Raw genomic sequence first — 20,087 nt, 5'->3', positions numbered from 1 at the left:
AAAGCTTCATTGCAGCAAAGTAAGCAAGGATTCTGTCAAAAGTACAGCGGCAGCGGCATTTAACGTGCGCTTCCGGCAATCGCCCCCTGAAATCCCGCCCATAGGTGACCCTGTAATGTGATCGCGGGTCACCAATTGGTCGGCATGACAACCGGAGGTCTCCTGCAGACCTTTACGGTTGTCAATGCCGGATTGCTATGACGGCCATCCAGTGGTCGGCGCTCATAACAAGTCAGTAATTCTGCTACATACAGGCGATCTGATCATCGCCTGTATGTAGCAGAGGCGATCAGGTTATGGCAGCTTCTAGTCTCCCATAGAGACTATTGAAGCATGCCATAAGTAAAACAAAAAATATATATATTTTTAAAAATATAAAAAAATAAAAAATATATAAGTTCAAATCAAGCCCCTTTCAAAATAAAAAAAAAAAAATTCAAACCAACACATGTTTGGTATCAACGCTTTTAGAATCGCTCGATTTATCAATATACAAACATTTTTTAACCCGATCACTAAACGGCGTGATTAAAAAAAAAAATTCAAAATACCAGAATCACGCTTTTTTGGTCGCAACATTGCATTAAAATGCAATACCGGGAGATCAAAAGATCGTATCTGCACCAAAATGGTATAATGAAAAACATCAGCTCGGCATGCATAAAACAAGCCCTCACCCAGCCCGAGATCACAAAAAGTGGAGACGCTATGGGTCTTGGAAAATGACTAGTGATGAGCGAATATACTCGTTACTTGAGATTTCCCGAGCACGCTCGGGTGTCCTCCGAGTATTTTTTAGTGCTCGGAAATTTTGTTTTCATTGCCGCAGCTGAATTATTTACATCTGATAGCCAGCATAAGTACATGTGGGGGTTGCCTGGTTGCTAGGGAATCCCCACATGTAATCAACCTGGCTAGTAGCTGTAAATCATTCAGCTGCAGCGAAGTAAACTAAATCTCCGAGCACTAAAAAATATTCGGAGGACACCTGTTGTGAGTTCTGTTTTTGGGCTCCCTCTGGTGGTTACTGATGGTACTGGGTGATTTGTGTTCTGCTGTCTCTGGTGTCCACCTGTTCTATTAGGATTTGGGAGTTTCCTATTTAACCGGGCTTTCTTGTCTTTTCCCCGCCGGCTATCAAGGTTATCAGAGTGTTTTGTTACCTCAGCTTCTGGCTTCAGTAATCTTCAGGACTAGCTAAGTTTTTGATTTTCTTGTTCCACGTTTTGCTTTATTTTTGTCTTGTCCAGCTTGCATATAATTGTTTCTTTGCTGCTGGTTGCTCTAGTGGGCTGTAATTGCTCCTCATGTTCCATGAGTTGGAACATGAGTTCAAGTAATTACAGGATGGTTTTTTGAAGGGTTTTTTGCTGACCGCGCAGTTTACTTTTGTATCCTCTGCTATCTAGTTTTAGCGGGCCTCATTTTGCTGAATCTGTTTTCATACTGTGTATGTGCCTTCCTCTCATTTCACCGTCATTATATGTGGGGGGCTGCTATTTCTGTGGGGTATTTCTCTGGAGGCAAGAGAGGTCTGTGTTTCTTCTAATAGGGGAAGTTAGATCTTCGGCTGGTGCGAGACGTCTAGGATCAACGTAGGCACGTTCCCCGGCTATTGTTATGTGTGTGTTCAGGTTTAGGGTCGCGGTCAGCTCAGGTTCCATCACCCTAGAGCTCGTTGGTGCTTGTCCTTTTGTGATTCCCTGCCATTGGAATCATGACAGTATAGCCGGCCTAAATGTTTGGGCTGAAGTAGGAGGAAAAGTAGTCTGAGGAAGTTTTTTTTTTTTTTTTTTTTCTCTCCTCTGAGATTGCTGCCTAGCCTTAATTGCAGCCTGGCTGATTTTTTTTTTTTCCTCCTCTTAATCCTTGAATGGCTCTGACCTTAGCTGTTTATCATGGACGTCCAGAGTTTAGCTTCCAGCTTGAATAATCTTGCTGCTAAGGTTCAAAATATACAAGATTTTGTTGTACATGCTCCTATGTCTGAACCTAGAATTCCTATTCCAGAGTTCTTTGCTGGAGATAGATCTAGTTTTCTGAATTTTAGGAACAATTGCAAGCTGTTCCTTTCTTTGAAATCTCGCTCTTCTGGAGACCCTGCTCAGCAGGTTAAGATTATTATATCTTTCCTGCGGGGTGACCCTCAAAATTGGGCATTTGCATTGGCACCAGGGGATCCTGCGTTGCTTAATGTGGATGCGTTTTTTTCTGGCATTGGGTTTGCTCTATGAGGAACCTAACCAGGAGATTCAGGCTGAAAAAGCTTTATTAGCTCTCTCTCAGGGGCAAGATGAAGCAGAAATATATTGTCAAAAATTTCGGAAATGGTCAGTGCTTACTCAGTGGAATGAGTGCGCCCTGGCTGCAAAGTTCAGAGATGGCCTTTCTGAGGCCATTAAAGATGTTATGGTGGGGTTCCCTGCGCCTACGGGTCTGAGTGAGTCTATGACTATGGCTATTCAGATTGATCGGCGTTTACGGGAGCGCAAACCTGTGCACCATTTGGCGGTGTCTTCTGAACAGGCACTTGAGACAATGCAATGTGATAGAGTTCAGTCTAGAAGTGAACGGCAAAACTATAGGCGGAAAAATGGGTTGTGCTTTTATTGTGGTGATTCAGCTCATGTTATATCAGCATGCTCTAAACGCACAAAAAAGGTTGATAAGTCTGTTGCCATTAGTACGTTACAGTCTAAGTTCATTCTGTCTGTGACTCTGATTTGCTCATTATCATCCATTTCCGTCGATGCCTATGTAGATTCAGGCGCTGCCCTGAGTCTTATGGATTGGTCATTTGCCAAGCGATGTGGGTTTAGTCTTGAGCCTCTGGAAGTCCCTATTCCTTTGAAGGGAATTGACTCTACACCTTTGGCTATGAATAAACCTCAGTACTGGACACAGGTGACCATGCGTATGACTCCCGTTCATCAGGAGGTGATTCGCTTCCTGGTGTTGTATAATTTACATGATTTTCTAGTACTTGGTCTGCCATGGTTACAAACTCATAATCCAGTCCTTGACTGGAAAACAATGTCTGTGTTAAGCTGGGGATGTCAGGGAGTTCATGATGATGCACCTCTGATTTCTATCGCTTCATCTACTCCTTCTGAGGTTCCTGTATTTTTGTCTGATTATCGGGATGTTTTTGAGGAGCCCAAGCTCAGTTCGCTTCCTCCTCACAGGGATTGCGATTGTGCTATAGATTTAATTCCTGGTAGTAAATTTCCTAAAGGTCGTTTGTTCAATCTGTCAGTGCCAGAGCATACTGCTATGCGGGATTATGTTAAGGAGTCCTTGGAAAAGGGACATATCCGTCCATCTTCGTCCCCTTTGGGAGCAGGTTTTTTTTTCGTGGCCAAAAAAGATGGGTCCTTGAGGCCTTGTATAGATTATCGTCTTTTGAATAAGATTACCGTAAAATATCAGTATCCTTTGCCTTTGTTGACTGATTTGTTTGCTCGCATTAAGGGGGCTAAATGGTTCACTAAGATTTATCTTCGGGGTGCGTATAATCTTATACGAATAAAGCAAGGTGATGAGTGGAAAACCGCATTTAATACGCCTGAGGGCCATTTTGAGTATTTGGTAATGCCTTTCGGACTTTCTAATGCTCCTTCAGTCTTCCAGTCCTTTATGCACGATATTTTCCGTGAATATCTGGATAAATTTATGATTGTGTATTTGGATGATATTTTGGTTTTTTCTGATGACTGGGAGTCTCATGTTCAGCAGGTCAGGAAGGTGTTTCAGTTCCTGCGGGCTAATTCCTTGTTTGTAAAGGGCTCAAAGTGTCTCTTTGGAGTCCAGAAGATTTCTTTCTTGGGGTATATTTTTTCCCCTTCTACTATTGAGATGGATCCCGTCAAGGTTCGGGCTATTTGTGACTGGACGCAGCCTGCATCTCTTAAGAGTCTGCAGAAGTTCTTGGGCTTTGCTAATTTCTATCGTCGTTTTATAACTAATTTTTCTAGTGTTGTTAAGCCTTTGACAGATTTGACTAAGAAGGGTGCTGATGTTGCTGATTGGTCTCCTGCGGCTGTGGAGGCCTTTCAGGAACTTAAACGCCGGTTTTCTTCTGCTCCTGTGTTGCGTCAGCCTGATGTTTCGCTTCCTTTCCAAGTTGAGGTTGATGCTTCCGAGATTGGAGCGGGGGCGGTTTTGTCACAGAGAAGCTCCGATTGCTCGGTGATGAAGCCATGTGCGTTCTTTTCTAGAAAATTTTCGCCCGCTGAGCGGAATTATGATGTGGGTAATCGGGAACTTTTGGCCATGAAGTGGGCATTTGAGGAGTGGCGTCATTGGCTGGAGGGTGCTAGACATCGTGTGGTGGTCTTGACTGATCACAAAAATCTGATTTACCTTGAGTCTGCCAGGCGTCTGAATCCTAGACAGGCTCGTTGGTCACTGTTTTTCTCTCGTTTCAATTTTGTGGTTTCATACCTGCCAGGTTCAAAGAATGTGAAGGCGGATGCTCTTTCTAGGAGTTTTGTGCCTGACTCCCCTGGAAATTCTGAGCCCACTGGTATCCTTAGGGATGGGGTGATTTTGTCGGCCGTCTTCCCAGACTTGCGACGTGCTTTGCAGGAGTTTCAGGCGGGTAAACCTGATCGTTGTCCGCCTGAGAGACTGTTTGTTCCGGATAGTTGGACCAGTAGAGTCATCTCCGAGGTCCATTCTTCTGCGTTGGCAGGTCATCCTGGAATATTTGGTACTAGAGACTTGGTGGCCAGGTCTTTTTGGTGGCCTTCCTTGTCGAGGGATGTGCGTTCTTTTGTGCAGTCTTGTGGGGTTTGTGCTCGGGCTAAGCCTTGCTGTTCTCGAGCCAGTGGATTGTTGTCACCTTTGCCTATCCCGAAGAGGCCTTGGACGCACATTTCCATGGACTTTATTTCGGATCTCCCTGTCTCTCAAAAAATGTCTGTCATCTGGGTTGTGTGTGACCGCTTTTCTAAAATGGTTCATCTTGTACCCTTGCCTAAGTTGCCTTCCTCCTCTGAGTTGGTCCCTCTGTTTTTCCAGAACGTGGTTCGTTTGCATGGGATTCCGGAGAACATCGTTTCTGACAGGGGGTCCCAGTTTGTGTCTAGATTTTGGCGGACGTTCTGTGCTAAGATGGGCATTGATTTGTCCTTTTCGTCTGCATTCCATCCTCAGACGAATGGCCAGACGGAGCGAACTAATCAGACCTTGGAAACTTATTTGAGGTGTTTTGTTTCTGCTGATCAGGATGACTGGGTTACCTTTTTGCCGCTGGCCGAGTTTGCCCTTAATAATCGGGCTAGTTCTGCTACCTTGGTTTCTCCTTTCTTTTGTAATTCGGGGTTTCATCCTCGTTTTTCCTCTGGTCAGGTGGAGCCTTCTGATTGTCCTGGAGTGGACATGGTGGTGGATGGGTTGCATCGGATTTGGAGTCATGTGGTGGACAATTTGAAGTTGTCCCAGGAGAAGGCTCAGCAGTTTGCTAATCGCCGTCGCCGCGGGGGTCCTCGACTTCGTGTTGGGGACTTGGGTGGTTGCCTCTGATGTTCATGCTGATGATTTGGTCCGCGCTTTTCATAGGGCTCATCCTGGTCGCCCTGGTGGTTCTCGTGAGGGTTCGGTGACCCCTCCTCACGGGGGGGGTACTGTTGTGAGTTCTGTTTTTGGGCTCCCTCTGGTGGTTACTGATGGTACTGGGTGATTTGTGTTCTGCTGTCTCTGGTGTCCACCTGTTCTATTAGGATTTGGGAGTTTCCTATTTAACCGGGCTTTCTTGTCTTTTCCCCGCCGGCTATCAAGGTTATCAGAGTGTTTTGTTACCTCAGCTTCTGGCTTCAGTAATCTTCAGGACTAGCTAAGTTTTTGATTTTCTTGTTCCACGTTTTGCTTTATTTTTGTCTTGTCCAGCTTGCATACAATTGTTTCTTTGCTGCTGGTTGCTCTAGTGAGCTGTAATTGCTCCTCATGTTCCATGAGTTGGAACATGAGTTCAAGTAATTACAGGATGGTTTTTTGAAGGGTTTTTTGCTGACCGCGCAGTTTACTTTTGTATCCTCTGCTATCTAGTTTTAGCGTGCCTCATTTTGCTGAATCTGTTTTCATACTGTGTATGTGCCTTCCTCTCATTTCACCGTCATTATATGTGGGGGGCTGCTATTTCTGTGGGGTATTTCTCTGGAGGCAAGAGAGGTCTGTGTTTCTTCTAATAGGGGAAGTTAGATCTTCGGCTGGTGCGAGACGTCTAGGATCAACGTAGGCACGTTCCCCGGCTATTGTTATTTGTGTGTTCAGGTTTAGGGTCGCGGTCAGCTCAGGTTCCATCACCCTAGAGCTCGTTGGTGCTTGTCCTTTTGTGATTCCCTGCCATTGGAATCATGACAGACACCCGAGCGTGCTCGGGAAATCTCGAGTAATCAGTATATTCGCTCATCACTAAAATGATGCAACTTTTTAAAAAAAAAAATTTTTAACACTTAAATAAAAAAGAACCTAAACATGTTTGGTGTCTGAACTCATAATGACCTGGTCAGGTTTAGTTTAGCATTTGGTGAACATGGTAAAAAAAAAAATCCAAAAAACAGTTGTGGAATTGCAGTTTTTTTTTTGCAATTTCACCACACTTGGATTTTTTTTCCCTGATACGGTAAAATCAATGACGTCGTTCAAAAGTACCACTTGTCGTGCAAAAAAGAAGCCCTCACATGGCCATATTGATGGCAAAATAAAAAAAAAGAAACTTATGGCTCTAGGACGAAGCGTATTGAAAAACAGAACGCAAAAACGAAAAAAGGGCTCCATCGCGAAGGGGTTAAGCTATAGTTGGAAGTATGTTATTGACATTAATATAACAGTGATGAGGTAAGAAGAGGCTGCTCACACTGCTGGAAATCCTGTCTAAGTGATCTAATACTGAAGATGTCAGGAGTACTGAGGTAAGAGGCTGCTCACACTGCTGTCCACCCTATCTGACTGAATACTGGAGATAACAGGATTTCTGAAGTAAGAAGAAGCTGCTCACAGTTGTCCACCAAATCTGATCTGATACTGGAGAGACCAGGAGTTCTGAAGTATGAAGAGGCTGCTCACACTGCAGTCTACCTTGTCCATCTGATCTTAAACTGGAGATACAAGGTTGCTGAGGTAAGAAGTGCTCACACTGCTGTCCGCCCTGTCCTTCTGAATGCCAAGTACCATGTACTGTGTAGCAGCAACGTAACTTGTTTCATTTTTCACAATTTCATAATTTTAATTTTCCAAATCTTTCTATATAAACTAGAGACCTGTGAATTAATAGGACTGTCCCATTATAAAAAAAAACTAGGTATCTATTTTCTATTTTATAGCTGATAACTGCCATATATAGAGATTTTCATTTTTTGGTACTCAATGCATCCATATAGAATACAGACTATATATAGTCATTTGTCCTCACAGAAAAAACACTACCCCAATGCGATACCAGAAATAAAGCCATCGGCACATGTGATACAGGTTCTGGGTAAAGAGAAGCAAACCCTTTTTTCTCATTTTAGACAAGGCCCTTAATGACCATAAGTATCAATCTGCATTAGCACTGGTGCAAAATGGAGGACAACATTTGTACATACCTGATGTTACAGGGATGTCAAACTTGGTGGTCTCCTGAGGAGGTAGATTAAAAAACTCCATGGAGGAGGAGGAGGACACAGTTTGCCCAGTAAAGCTACTTGATGCCTAAAGTAACAATAAATAAATAATGACAAATTTTGTTTTTTTCAATAACTAAGGGTATGTTGATTTGTGGTGTAATTGCAGCATTTTTGCTGCGTATTTTATGAAATATATTTGGTGGGTAAATTAAGCAGTTTTCTAAAGGATCAGCAAAATCAATTACATTTTTAAAATCCCATGCATGTGTTTGGAGATCCGCTGCATTTTTAGAGAAAACGCAGCATGTCAATCCAACAGCGTTTTTTACTCATTAGAATAAATACCTAAAAAAAGCAACTAAAAACACAAAATAATTGTGAGTAATGGATGTCACATTTTTCATTCTAACAAACACCTGTGTTTTTCCTGCGGGGGTTTGGGGGTAATGTTGCAAAAACATGTGTGAACATATCCTTAATTCATAAAAAGAGGGGTCTTACAAAATGCAACTATGAATGCAAAACACACATAGCACAGGCCATCATACATTTATCGCAAAAGGTCTTTGCTGTATTGTACAGTGAAAGCATCTTACCTGGCTAGACACAGACTGGATACTCTGCACTAGATCCTCTCCATCTGATGGGCTAATTTTGTTTTGCCAACCGTCTCCCAAAGCAATGGAGATCTGAAATAAAGCAGTCATTTTAAGCCACTGCTTAACTGTCAGTCTTTTACATTCATGGCCTAAGGTTAGTCATCAATGTAATAGTCTAGGATAACCCCTTTTATCCCTGTTTTTCTATTAAGCGTATTTAAAAAAAAAAAAAAAAATTAAATCCTGATCTTTATTTAGAAAAACTTGGCGGCAGCCATTACACCTTGTCCGGAGCGGTGCTGTTGCTCTCCGTACACTGGCCACAGCAGATGGCGATAACTGCTGATCATGGGGGTGCTGATCTGTTATTGATGACCTATCCCAATTAAAATTAATCCCTTTAAGCCCCCATTATGATTTGTGCCAACCACTACAGCAGGCAATCAGTGACAGTTAAAGCCTACAAGAATCCACATACATTCGGTCCCTACATTTCAGCTGCACCGATATTCAGCCACACTGAACTGTGTTACGAGGAAAGCGGTGATAGATAGCAGCAGTACGGGGTTTCCTTCCCTCATTCATAGATGTTGATGCTAGAAAGCAACTTAGCCGTGTGTACAGGCTAGAGAAAGTACAGGCCTATTTTTGCCCTTTGTGGTCCCCTCAGGACACTGATATGAATATCCTCCTAGGTTCAAGCTGTCAAGATTGAAGAATATAGTCAGTGTATCGGAAGATTTAAATCCAATACACCATATGAGACATATAGCTGCCATTGAAAAAAAAAATCATATACTGTAGGTACATTACCATTTTAACCTTTTTACATAATTAAAACAAATGGTGATACATATTTTCTATTTTTTGTTTTCTTTTACTACTAACAATGTCTTCTAGCTTATCTTACATACACAATAAAGCTGCTGCTGACTTGACTGAGTCTCAGAGATCATGCCTTACAGCTGGCACACAGGTCACAGCTTTCTAGGCATGCTCTGTGATCTGTGCAGAGGTCTTGTCGCAGTGAGAGAGGAGGAGACCATTACTTGTGAATGGTGGATTCTGTGTGATTTTGTATCTATAGGTTAATCTTGCCTGTGAGGATAATGAGATCGCTACAGGAAAGTGATCTCTACAGAAAAGATCATCAAGCGTCACAATGGCCAGTGTGAAAATTGCAAGACTTTTCAGTAGATCTTCATATAGATCGTGATATGGGGTAAGAAAAAAATAGGGATTTTTGTGTACTCAGTGTAAAATCCTTTTCTCCGAGCCATTCATTGGGGGACACAGAACGTGGTGTATGCTGCTGCCAATAGGAGGCTGACACTAAGTGATACAAAAAAATTTAGCTCCTCCCCTGCAGTATACACCCTCTTGCTGGCTCTCAGCTAACCAGTTCGGTGCAAAAGCAGTAGGAGATCAATAATATATGAGCGTATAGCATGTCACATTATATATGAGAGTATAGCATATCAAATTATAAACCATGCACAAGCTAATAATAGGGTGGGAGCTGTGTCCCCCAATGAATGGCTCGGAGAAAAAGATTTTACGGTGAGTACACAAAAATCCCTATTTCTCCTTCGCCTCATTGGGGGACACAGACTGTGGGACGTCCCAAAGCAGTCCCTGGGTGGGGGCAACATCAGATCAGGCCCTGTTTAACCGCTACTTATAAGTGCGCCACCGCGGCCTGCAGAGTCCGCCTGCCCAGACTCACATCTGTGGAAGTGTGGGAATTTTCGTGCTTTAAGAATGCATGCGGACTGGACGAATCCGCAAGTTTTGCCGACACCTGGTGCCTAGAACCCTCGATAGACAGGGAGATAGGCTGACATCTAACACGGAAGGACTCCTGGATGGTGAAAAGAAGCAACCAAGCTAAAATGGCCGATGAAACGGCTAAACCCTTCCTGTAAACGTCAGGAAGCCTTCCTCTTACCGTCAGGAAGCCCAAATAAAGCGTCCGACCTTCGGAAGGACGCCGTCCTCAAGACGTAACTACTCAGAGCACTCACTTCGTCCAGAATAAGGGGAACTCATTCCATTTTGTGGACTGGTGCCGAAAGAGATGAGGGAAGAACGATGCCCTCATAACAGTGGTAATACAATACCACTTTGGTAACAAGGGAAGGGGATGGCCTGAGGACAACCTTGCCTTGAAGGTAATAAGGGAAAAAGTCTGAAAGAACAGAGCAGCTAGCTCCGAAGACTCGTCAGGAGGAGGATATCGCAGAGAAAAAAGGGCGACCTTCCCTGATAGTAAAGTCTGTCCAGATCAAAAGGAGTCTACTGTAAGACTCCCAGGACCATTAAGGTCCCAATCATCTAGCGGTATGAGATAGGGAAGAACTACGTGTGAAAACTCTTTGCGAGAAAGTCCCCACTTGCAGTTTTGTTGCAATAAGGTGGAAAGACACTAGCTCCGCAAAAAAAAACTGACGTGGTCAGTGCGGATCCCCGAGGATCACTGGGGCCCTTTCTGCTTCCGAAAGGCTTTCGGAAGTAGTGGAAAGGGAGTTATGGAAACTGGTACCACGGAAGAACCAGAGCATGCAGTGCGATGGCTCTTAGATCTCAAGACCGAACCACAAACTCGAGTACATTGGCGTTCAGACTGGACGCCACCCGATCAACAACTGGAGAGCTCCAGTGAAGACAGATCTGATGGAAGACTTCCGCGTGAAGTTCCCACTCACTTGAGGCGGAACCCTGACGGCTGAATAGGTTAGCCGCCCTGAGTTCTACTCCTGGGATATGTACTGCCGAGATCACTGAATGATAGATCTTGGCCCATCAGAGAATGTGAGGTACCTCGGCCATGGCGCCTGACCGTGGGTACTTGCTAGGTTATTGACGTATGGCACAGCCGTGGCATTATCTAATTGAATTCGGATGGGGTGACCCGCCTGAAGGCAGTGGACCTGCTATAGGACTACCATTCGGATCTCCAGAGCAATGATCGGGAGAAGACTGGCATTGGTAGTTACTAATAACCATTGAACCGGGAGAAAGGCCCTGGATGAAGAAGGAGCCCAGAGACTACCATCTGAAAGTCTGTTTGACTTGCTGAAAACGAGCGGAGCGAAGGAGACTGCTTCCATTGACGTCACCATTTTCCCTCAGAACTCTCCTAGCAAATTGAATGAAATTAGGGGATGAGTGATCAAGTGCGCGAGCTCCCTGTTGAAGGGCCATGATCTTGTCTAGAGGGAGAACTACCATCCTTCTGGAAGTGTGCAGGATCTTCCTCAAAAAGGATATCTGACCTGGTATGCTGCTGTTCATCTACTCTGCCTTTCCTGCAATGTGTGTTTATGTGAACTGCATATAATTCCCACCTGGTATGCTGCTGTTCATCTACTCTGCCTTTCCTGCAATGTGTGTTTATGTGAACTGCATATAATTCCCACCTGGTATGCTGCTGTTCATCTACTCTGCCTTTCCTGCAATGTGTGTTTATGTGAACTGCATATAATTCCCACCTGGTATGCTGCTGTTCATCTACTCTGCCTTTCCTGCAATGTGTGTTTATGTGAACTGCATATAATTCCCACCTGGTATGCTGCTGTTCATCTACTCTGCCTTTCCTGCAATGTGTGTTTATGTGAACTGCATATAATTCCCACCTGGTATGCTGCTGTTCATCTACTCTGCCTTTCCTGCCCTGTCTGTCTATATGAAGTGCATGTAGTTGCCACATGGCATTCTTTGCTTACCCATTATTTTCTATCCATTCGTACTTCACTTCTCTTGCTTCTTGCTTGCATACCTGAGTAGCCATCTACCCCACCCCCTCTTTATGACCTGGCTTAACTGTGAACATGTGCTCTGGACACACACGCCCACATCCTCCCTCTCAGCTGTGAGCCCTTAGGTGCACATAAATTCATAGCCATGAGTCTGACCAGACGTGTCTGACCATCTTAGAAATTGCATTTTGAAATTGCAGTTTTTTAATTGCTATGAATTAGACTAGAATTGGACTGGAATTGACTGGAAGGTAAAGGAATAGAAAACCACTATAATGTTTCGTTTTCTTTTAACATTCACCCCCATACTACTTTATTTCTTCCTATCTCCTGTAATCCCTCCACCCAGTAAGGAACTAGTCATTTCTTCCTCAATCCTCCCCAGTCACCTCACCTCCTCCACAGAACTGTTCCTCCACATACAATCCTTTCTCGCCAGGCACACACGGCCACATCATGACCTATCCAGCTCACACCTTCTAACGCTCTGTCTGCTGCTCCTCATTGCTGGCGACATATCCCCAAATCCTGGCCCTACTCATCACATCCCCACACTCATTTCTAATCCCCTGCCACGATCCTCTACACATCCTCGCAACCACAGTAACCTCATACCCATTCATCCAGCCCCCACTCCCCCAATTTCCCTATCTGGAGCACTATGGAACGCACGCTCTGTCTGCAATAAACTGTCATTTATCCATGACCTCTTTATCAATAACAAACTCTCCTTTCTCGGCATCACTGAAACCTGGCTCACCCCTTCTGACACAGCCTCCCCTGCGGCACTCTCTTACGGTGGCTTCCACCTCTCTCACACACCCCGCCCCAGCAGCAAGCATGGCGGAGGAGTTGGTTTTCTCCTGTCAGATAACTGCTCCTTCACCCCAATCCCACTGCCACCCTCTGTTACCCTCCCTTCCTTTGAGGTGCACTCTGTGCGCATCTACTCCCCCTCCAACCTCCAACTGGCTGTCATCTACCGTCCCCCAGGGCCAGCCACCACCTTCTTCGACCACTTCACCACCTGGCTACTCCATTTCCTCGCCGCTGACATCCCCACTATCATCATGGGTGACTTCAACATCCCCATTGACACTTCCCTCTCAGCTGCCACTAAACTTCTATCCCTCACTTCCTCCTTTGGCCTTACTCAATGGTCTTCTACAGCCACCCACAAAGATGGTCACACACTGGACCTCATTCTCACCCGCCTCTGCTCCCTATCTAACCTCTCAAACTCACCTCTTCCTCTTTCTGACCACAACCTACTTACATTCTCTTCCCTTTCCACTCCTTGTCTACAACCCCCACCCCACAAACTCTCACACCCTCGCAGAAATCTTAAACACCTTGATCTTCACTCACTCTCTGAATCCCTCCTCCCTCTCACAGACATAAGCTTCCTACACAATGCGGATGATGCTGCCGCTCTATATAACACCACAATAGCTGCAGCTTTGGAATCTCTTGCCCCTCTCACACATACCAAAGCTCGCAAAATCAACAGACAACCCTGGCACACCAGCCTGACCAAAGAACTGAGGCGAGCTTCCAGAGCTGCTGAGCGCAGATGGAAAAGATCCCACTCCATCGAGCACTTCATCGCATTCAAACAGTCCCTCACTGCTTTCAAAACCACGCTCGCCACAGCAAAACAAACCTACTTCTCATCTCTCATATCCTCCCTGTCTCACAACCCCAAACAGTTATTCAACACCTTCAACTCTCTCCTCCGTCCCCCAGCACCTCCTCCCTCCCCACTCATCTCAGCTGAAGACTTTGCCTCATTTTTCAAGCAGAAAATTGAGAACATCAGGGACAATTTTAGTAAACAACCCCCAGAACCCTTCCTCCCAACTACCCAGCCCTCCACCTCCAAAACCAACTTCTCCACCATTACAGAAGATGGACTCTCCACTCTACTCTCAAGATCGCATCTCACCACCTGTGCACTTGACCCACTCCCATCCCACTTCATCCCAAACCTCACCACAGTCTTCATCCCAACCCTAACCCATCTCTTTAACCTATCGCTAACAACTGGCATTTTCCCCTCAAGCTTTAAACATGCCTCAATCACACCTATCCTCAAAAAGCCCTCTCTTGACCCATCCTCTGTATCTAACTATCGCCCTATATCACTTCTCCCCTTTGCCTCAAAACTACTGGAACAACATGTCCATCTTGAACTGTCCTCCCATCTATCTTCCTGCTCCTTCTTCGACCGCTTTCAATCAGGCTTCCGGTCACACCACTCCACTGAAACTGCCCTAACTAAGGTCACCAATGACCTATTAACCGCCAAGAGCAAGCGACACTTCTCTGTCCTCCTCCTCCTGGACCTGTCCTCTGCCTTTGACACAGTGGACCATTCCCTGCTGCTGCAGACCCTCTCATCCCTTGGAATCACAGAATTGGCCCTATCCTGGATCTCATCATACCTAACTGACCGTACATTCAGCGTCTCCCACTCACACACCACCTCCTCACCTCGCCCCCTATCTGTCGGAGTCCCGCAAGGTTCAGTTCTAGGACCCCTGCTCTTCTCCATCTACACCTTTGGCCTGGGACAGCTCATAGAATCTCACGGCTTTCAGTATCATCTCTATGCTGATGACACACAGATCTACATCTCTGGACCAGATATCACCTCCCTACTAACCAGAATCCCTCAATGTCTGTCTGCTATTTCATCCTTCTTCTCCACTAGATTTCTAAAACTTAACATGGACAAAACAGAATTCATCATCTTTCCCCCATCTCACGCGACCTCCCCAACGAACCTATCCATTACAGTAAACGGCTGCCCACTCTCCCCAGTCCCACAAGCCCGCTGTCTTGGGGTAATCCTTGACACTGATCTCTCCTTTAAACCACATATCCAAACCCTTTCCACTTCCTGCCGCCTCCAACTCAAAAATATTTCACGGATCCGCACATTCCTAAACCAAAAATCTGCAAAGACCCTAGTCCATGCCCTCATCATCTCCCGCCTTGACTACTGTAACCTCCTGCTCTGTGGCCTCCCATCTAACACTCTTGCACCCCTCCAATCTATTCTAAACTCTGCTGCCCGACTAATCCACCTGTCCCCCCGCTATTCCCCGGCCTCTCCCCTCTGTCAATCCCTGCACTGGCTCCCCATCACCCAGAGACTCCAGTACAAAAACCTAACCATGACATACAAAGCCATCCACAACCTGTCTCCTCCATACATCTGCGACCTTGTCTCCCGGTACTCTCCTGCACGCAACCTCCGATCCTCACAAGATCTCCTTCTCTACTCCCCTATTATCTCCTCTTCCCACAATCGCATACAAGATTTCTCTCGTGCATCCCCCCTACTTTGGAATGCTCTACCACAACATATCAGACTCTCGCCTACCATCGAAACCTTCAAAAAGAACCTGAAGACCCACCTCTTCCGACAAGCCTACAACCTGCAGTAACCACCGATTGATCAAACCGCTGCACGGCCAGCTCTACCCTCACCTACTGTATCCTCACCCATCCCTTGTAGATTGTGAGCCCTCGCGGGCAGGGTCCTCTCTCCTCCTGTACCAGTTGTGACTTGTATTGTTAAAGATTATTGTACTCGTTTTACTATGTATACCCCTCCTCACATGTAAAGCGCCATGGAATAAATGGCGCTATAATAATAAATAATAATAATAATAATAATAATAATATCTGCTGGGCTGGAAATGAGGAGAGCTTGTCTAAGTTTAGCTGCCAGCCCAGGTGAGAGGGTATCGCAAGTGATAGACGACTCAGCGTAGTCCTGGAAGAGCGGCTACAGTGTCGACCAAACAGGGCAGGATGACCACGCCTCTAGGGTGCAAGAGGAACATGACAGCCGCCATGACCCTTGCAAACACTCTGGGTGCGGTAGAAAGGCCAAAGGGCAAGGTCGTGACTTGAAAATGTTCACGAATGGAAAAGCGAAGGAATTTTTGAAGAGGGGAAAAATAGGAATGTGAGGGTAAGCATACCGAATGTCGATGGATGCCAGAAACTCCACCTTTTTCTGTTGAAGTAATGGCTGAGAGGACGAACTCCATCCGAAGATGGAGGACCTTGTCAATTGTTGTTAGAAGTTTGAGGTCCAGGGTCGGTTTTACTTTTCGTTCCCCTTTTTGGAACCAAGATCCCTTAGATCTAGACTGTCCTCGGCAACCATTCCACTGCTGGTTGGGTCTGTAGGAAACATACGATCCTTTGTTAGTCTCCCGCTCAAAAGATTTGATTGGCCAGTTGTACTGTCTTCGGGAAAAGGTTGCTGGTGTGAATCTAAGTAGTTAAGGTCTCCATCCAGGAGACCATTGCTCTAGCAATCCATGCGGCAGCTAGGGAGGGTAGAGCGGTGAACCCGAAGCCGCAAGATGGAACAAACCAAATTTGCTATCTGACAGTCTGTGGTATTTTTAATTGATGATACATCGGGCAAGGATACTGGTAGGTATGCCACAGGAGATTCTACCCGGTTAATTTGCCAAGTGGCAGAATGCGCGGCTGCATCCAGTAGGTTATCGTCTCTTGCCATCGCCGCTCTCTTTTGACGATACAGAGTTAAAAATTAGGAACCTTCGATCCACCTTCCTCTTAAAAGGGAAGTGGAGAGGGATCATCCGCCTTCTTGCATCATCTGTTAAATAGTGGTGATGCAGAGGGGGGTGCTCGGACGCAAAAAAGGGTGCCTCTGTACATCCACAGAGTTCAGGTCTCCGGGTGGACAGGACAGGTTGTCTGGCGTTAGGCCTGGATGCAGAGAAGGATACATGGAGGCGACACTCCGTGTGCTCGTCTGTTGATGGTGTGGGGAGATCGGTGCCCTTTAAAGGGCCCGTCGCCCTTAAAAATCAGACCAGGATGGCATCCCACGTAGAGGCTTCTGTCCAGTGAATCACTTATCCGGACTGAATGGCAAATGCTCTACGAGGGAGTTTAGTCTCCTTATGAGGGACACTGCGTAGTCTAGAGTAGAACCGGAGACCTCGTCAATGTACAGAGATGATAAAACTAGGTGAGTTCATCCTTTTCTGAAGCTCTGGTAAGTCCAGATCCAAGGCAATGTCCAATCCATATTCAGAGTCTTGTTCTCAGCAAATCATTGGGGGAGAGATCACGAAATGAAAACTTCCGTTTTCTAGATGCCTGTACGTTTCTAGAATACTTGCGGGCCCTGCTAGCCGACGGCTCCCATGTAGGAGAGGGACCATGTATATCGGTCCTGTGAGCACTCAGAGTCACAGAGGGATCACGGAGGGATTCAATCTCTTGGTCAGAGAATCAGAGAAACCATGGATTGCGGTCAATGACGAAGTCCACTGCTGAGGGAACTAGGTACTCTAGGATAAACTGGGATCCGCTGCGGAGGGCTCCTGAGCTCATTTAGGGTGACCGGCTTCTGATCGGTCATGTGCCTTTAAGACCAAGGAATACTGGTCATGTGCCTTTAGGACCAGGGAATACTGGTCATGTGCTTTTAAGACCAGGGAATACTGGTCATGTGCCTTTAAGACCAGAGAATACTGGTCATGTGCCTTTAAGACCAGGAAATACTTGTCATGTGCCTTTAAGACCTGTTGCAGAGTCGTTGTGCCCCTTTAATGCAAAGTTATCGCCCCTGTGTCGGCAGGTTGGACCAAGATGGCCACCGGGAGTTGCAGATGTGATAAAATCTCGCAGAGAGTGAGAAGCGCCAATTCGGGGGCAGAGCCACAGGCACAATGTGGGCGGAGCCTCGAGACTTCCATGAATAGGCCCAAGACGGGGCCTAAATTTCTGCAGCCCGTGGGAGCGATACCAACGGTAGAAGTGAGGGGCGTTGTAGTGGCAGAGAAAAAACTGAGCGCTGCCGTGCCAGGAGAGAAGCGCCAGAAAGGCGGGCAGAGCCGCCTTAAGGCGCCATAGTGCGGGTGCGGCTTCCAGGGTGTGGCCTACACATCGGCTGAAGCCGGGGGCTACATTTTTGCAGCCGGCCGGAACGTTACCTCAGGGAGGTGAGCCACAGGGAAGCTTGAGGCTGGCTGTGAGCATGCGAATATCCCGCTGCAGAGGCCCACCGCTGACTAGATCCACTCACCATCGGTGCGCGTCCCGGCATGGAGCCGCCGCGGATGACTGAGTTTCTGTTCTGCTGCAGGTCGGTATTGGACAGTGCAGGGATAGAGGGGTAAACCTTAATCCACCATCCTTTTGTTAGGGAGGTGGAGAGGAACCGTCCGCCTCCTTGTGCCATCCGCTTTAACCGTGGTGGGACAGTGGGGGCTGCTCGGACGCCCAAGAGAGGGGCCTCTGTACATCCACGGAGTTCAGCCCCCGGGTGGACAGGGCCAGTTGTCCGGCATTAGGCCTGGCTGCAGAAGAGGATACATGGAGGCGACACTCCATGTGCTCGTCTGTTGATGATGCGGGGAGATCGGTGCCCTTGAAGGGACCCGTCTCCCCTAAGAATCAGCTCAGGCGTGGCATCCAACGTCGCAGGAGAGGGTGCGGAGAGGCGACACTCTCCGTGCTCGCCAGTTGATGGTTCGGGGAGATCGGAACCTTGAAAGGATCCGTCGCACTATTCGTCCGTGGAAAAAATAAAATAAAAAATGTAAAATAAAGTTTTGGGTCTGAATAGCAGACCTGTCCGTGTGCCTCCTACGGACACTAAGCAAGAACTGGTTAGCTGAGAGCCAGCAGGAGTGTGTATACTGCAGGGGAGGAGCGAACTATTTTTGTATCAGTGTCAGCCTCCTAGTGGCAGCAGCATACACCCAAGGTCTGTGTCCCCCAATGAGGCAAAGGAGAAAATTAACTTAATTTGACTAATTATTTTCTTATAAAACATTCCTGTTAAAAAGGTTCTAGTGTACAAATTATTTCAAATTCATGTTTGTATCATCTAATTCGTAATATGCAATGTTTAAATCAGTCCTTTAGGGCTCGTTCACACTAGTGAAAAAAATCGGAAGCGTGCAATCTGATAAATTTAAAAAAATAAAATCGGATTGCAGTCGGACCAATGTTATTCAATGACAGTGCAGATCTGTATATTTTTTTCTCAGCTGTATTCAGTATGAGAAGAAAAAAAAGTATCATGCGGCGATTTCACTCCAAAAATCGGACAGAACGAGAAAAAAAAAAGTAGATATAACATATCAGTATGGCATCGGATATTTATGGCTACATTACAATTCTGCAGGATAGGAAACCGTAAATGGTCCTGTAAAAGATTAGAAGCTGCTGAGTAAAAAAACGAATTGTATACGGATGACTGGGGAAGAAAAAAAAAAATCGTCTCACTCTCCTGGATGAGAACGGGACTGATTATTTATACTCAAGTGTGAGCGAACCCTTATTCTTAGAACAGCTGCACAGGCACACACTTCCCCAATGTGACAGTGGTAAGAAGGAATCCGACAGTCCTGACCTGGCTACAGACAGCCACAAACTCTGCAGAAAGTGATCCCCTGACACCGCTATAGCTGCACATATTGTACCCATCACTGAGCAAGACATACCGTACAGGGTAGAGACCCCTGTACACCTTGGACTAAAATCAGCCAACCCCACCAATGTTGTCAGGCACTCATAAGCATCGGGGATCCAGGTTGCTGGATTTATGACAGTCAGTCCTGTATTTTGGTAGAGAGGTAAAATGCAGCCACACAGATTTCTGACAGCAGCTCTCTTGGAGAACAGCGAGCGGTCCTAGGTATGGGGGAGTTGGGAGAGACAGTTGTCATAATGTGTATGGATTTTCTAAACTTCTTTCCACTGGAATAAACATGCGGAGAATTACTGCGCTCATCATCTGTCTGACATAGGAAGCCCGACCTTCTTATGCAGCTCTTCCTTGTTATATCCAAGCAGTTTCAAGAATTTTTCTCTTGCATCCGGTTCAAAGTTAACCTGTAATGAGACAAGATGTCAGGGTAAGTTAATAAGTTGATGTCACAAGCACCGTATAGCCACAAACTACTGGATACGTGCACACGTTAACTATGTGGTGCAGAGATTTCTACATCTCTTGGCAGAGAAACAAGAGTAAAATAGGCTCGTTTTTAATACATTTTTACATTAGTTTTTGGTGCAGGTTTTTCCCCACTCATTATTATTGGTGAAAT

General features: G+C 45.9%; 1 protein-coding gene across 3 annotated transcripts in view; it reads right to left on the bottom strand.

Moving 5' to 3' along the window:
* SEC31B (SEC31 homolog B, COPII coat complex component) overlaps positions 1-20,087 on the bottom strand; it is a 144,249-nt gene that overhangs the window by 52,851 nt on the left and 71,311 nt on the right. For all 3 annotated transcript variants that reach the window (XM_069753298.1, XM_069753300.1, XM_069753299.1), the window contains exons 12-14: positions 19,798-19,872; positions 8,207-8,299; positions 7,590-7,695 (exon numbers count right to left, since the gene is read on the bottom strand). In XM_069753298.1, coding sequence (XP_069609399.1) covers positions 7,590-7,695; positions 8,207-8,299; positions 19,798-19,872 — 274 coding nt within the window. The remainder of the gene's footprint in view (positions 1-7,589; positions 7,696-8,206; positions 8,300-19,797; positions 19,873-20,087) is intronic.

The sequence above is a fragment of the Ranitomeya imitator genome, chromosome 2 (assembly GCF_032444005.1).
Source record: "Ranitomeya imitator isolate aRanImi1 chromosome 2, aRanImi1.pri, whole genome shotgun sequence".
In the NCBI taxonomy this organism is placed as follows: Eukaryota; Metazoa; Chordata; class Amphibia; order Anura; family Dendrobatidae; genus Ranitomeya; species Ranitomeya imitator.
The sequence above is the reverse complement of the archived record's forward strand: the minus strand, read 5'-3'. Positions and strand labels throughout refer to the sequence as shown.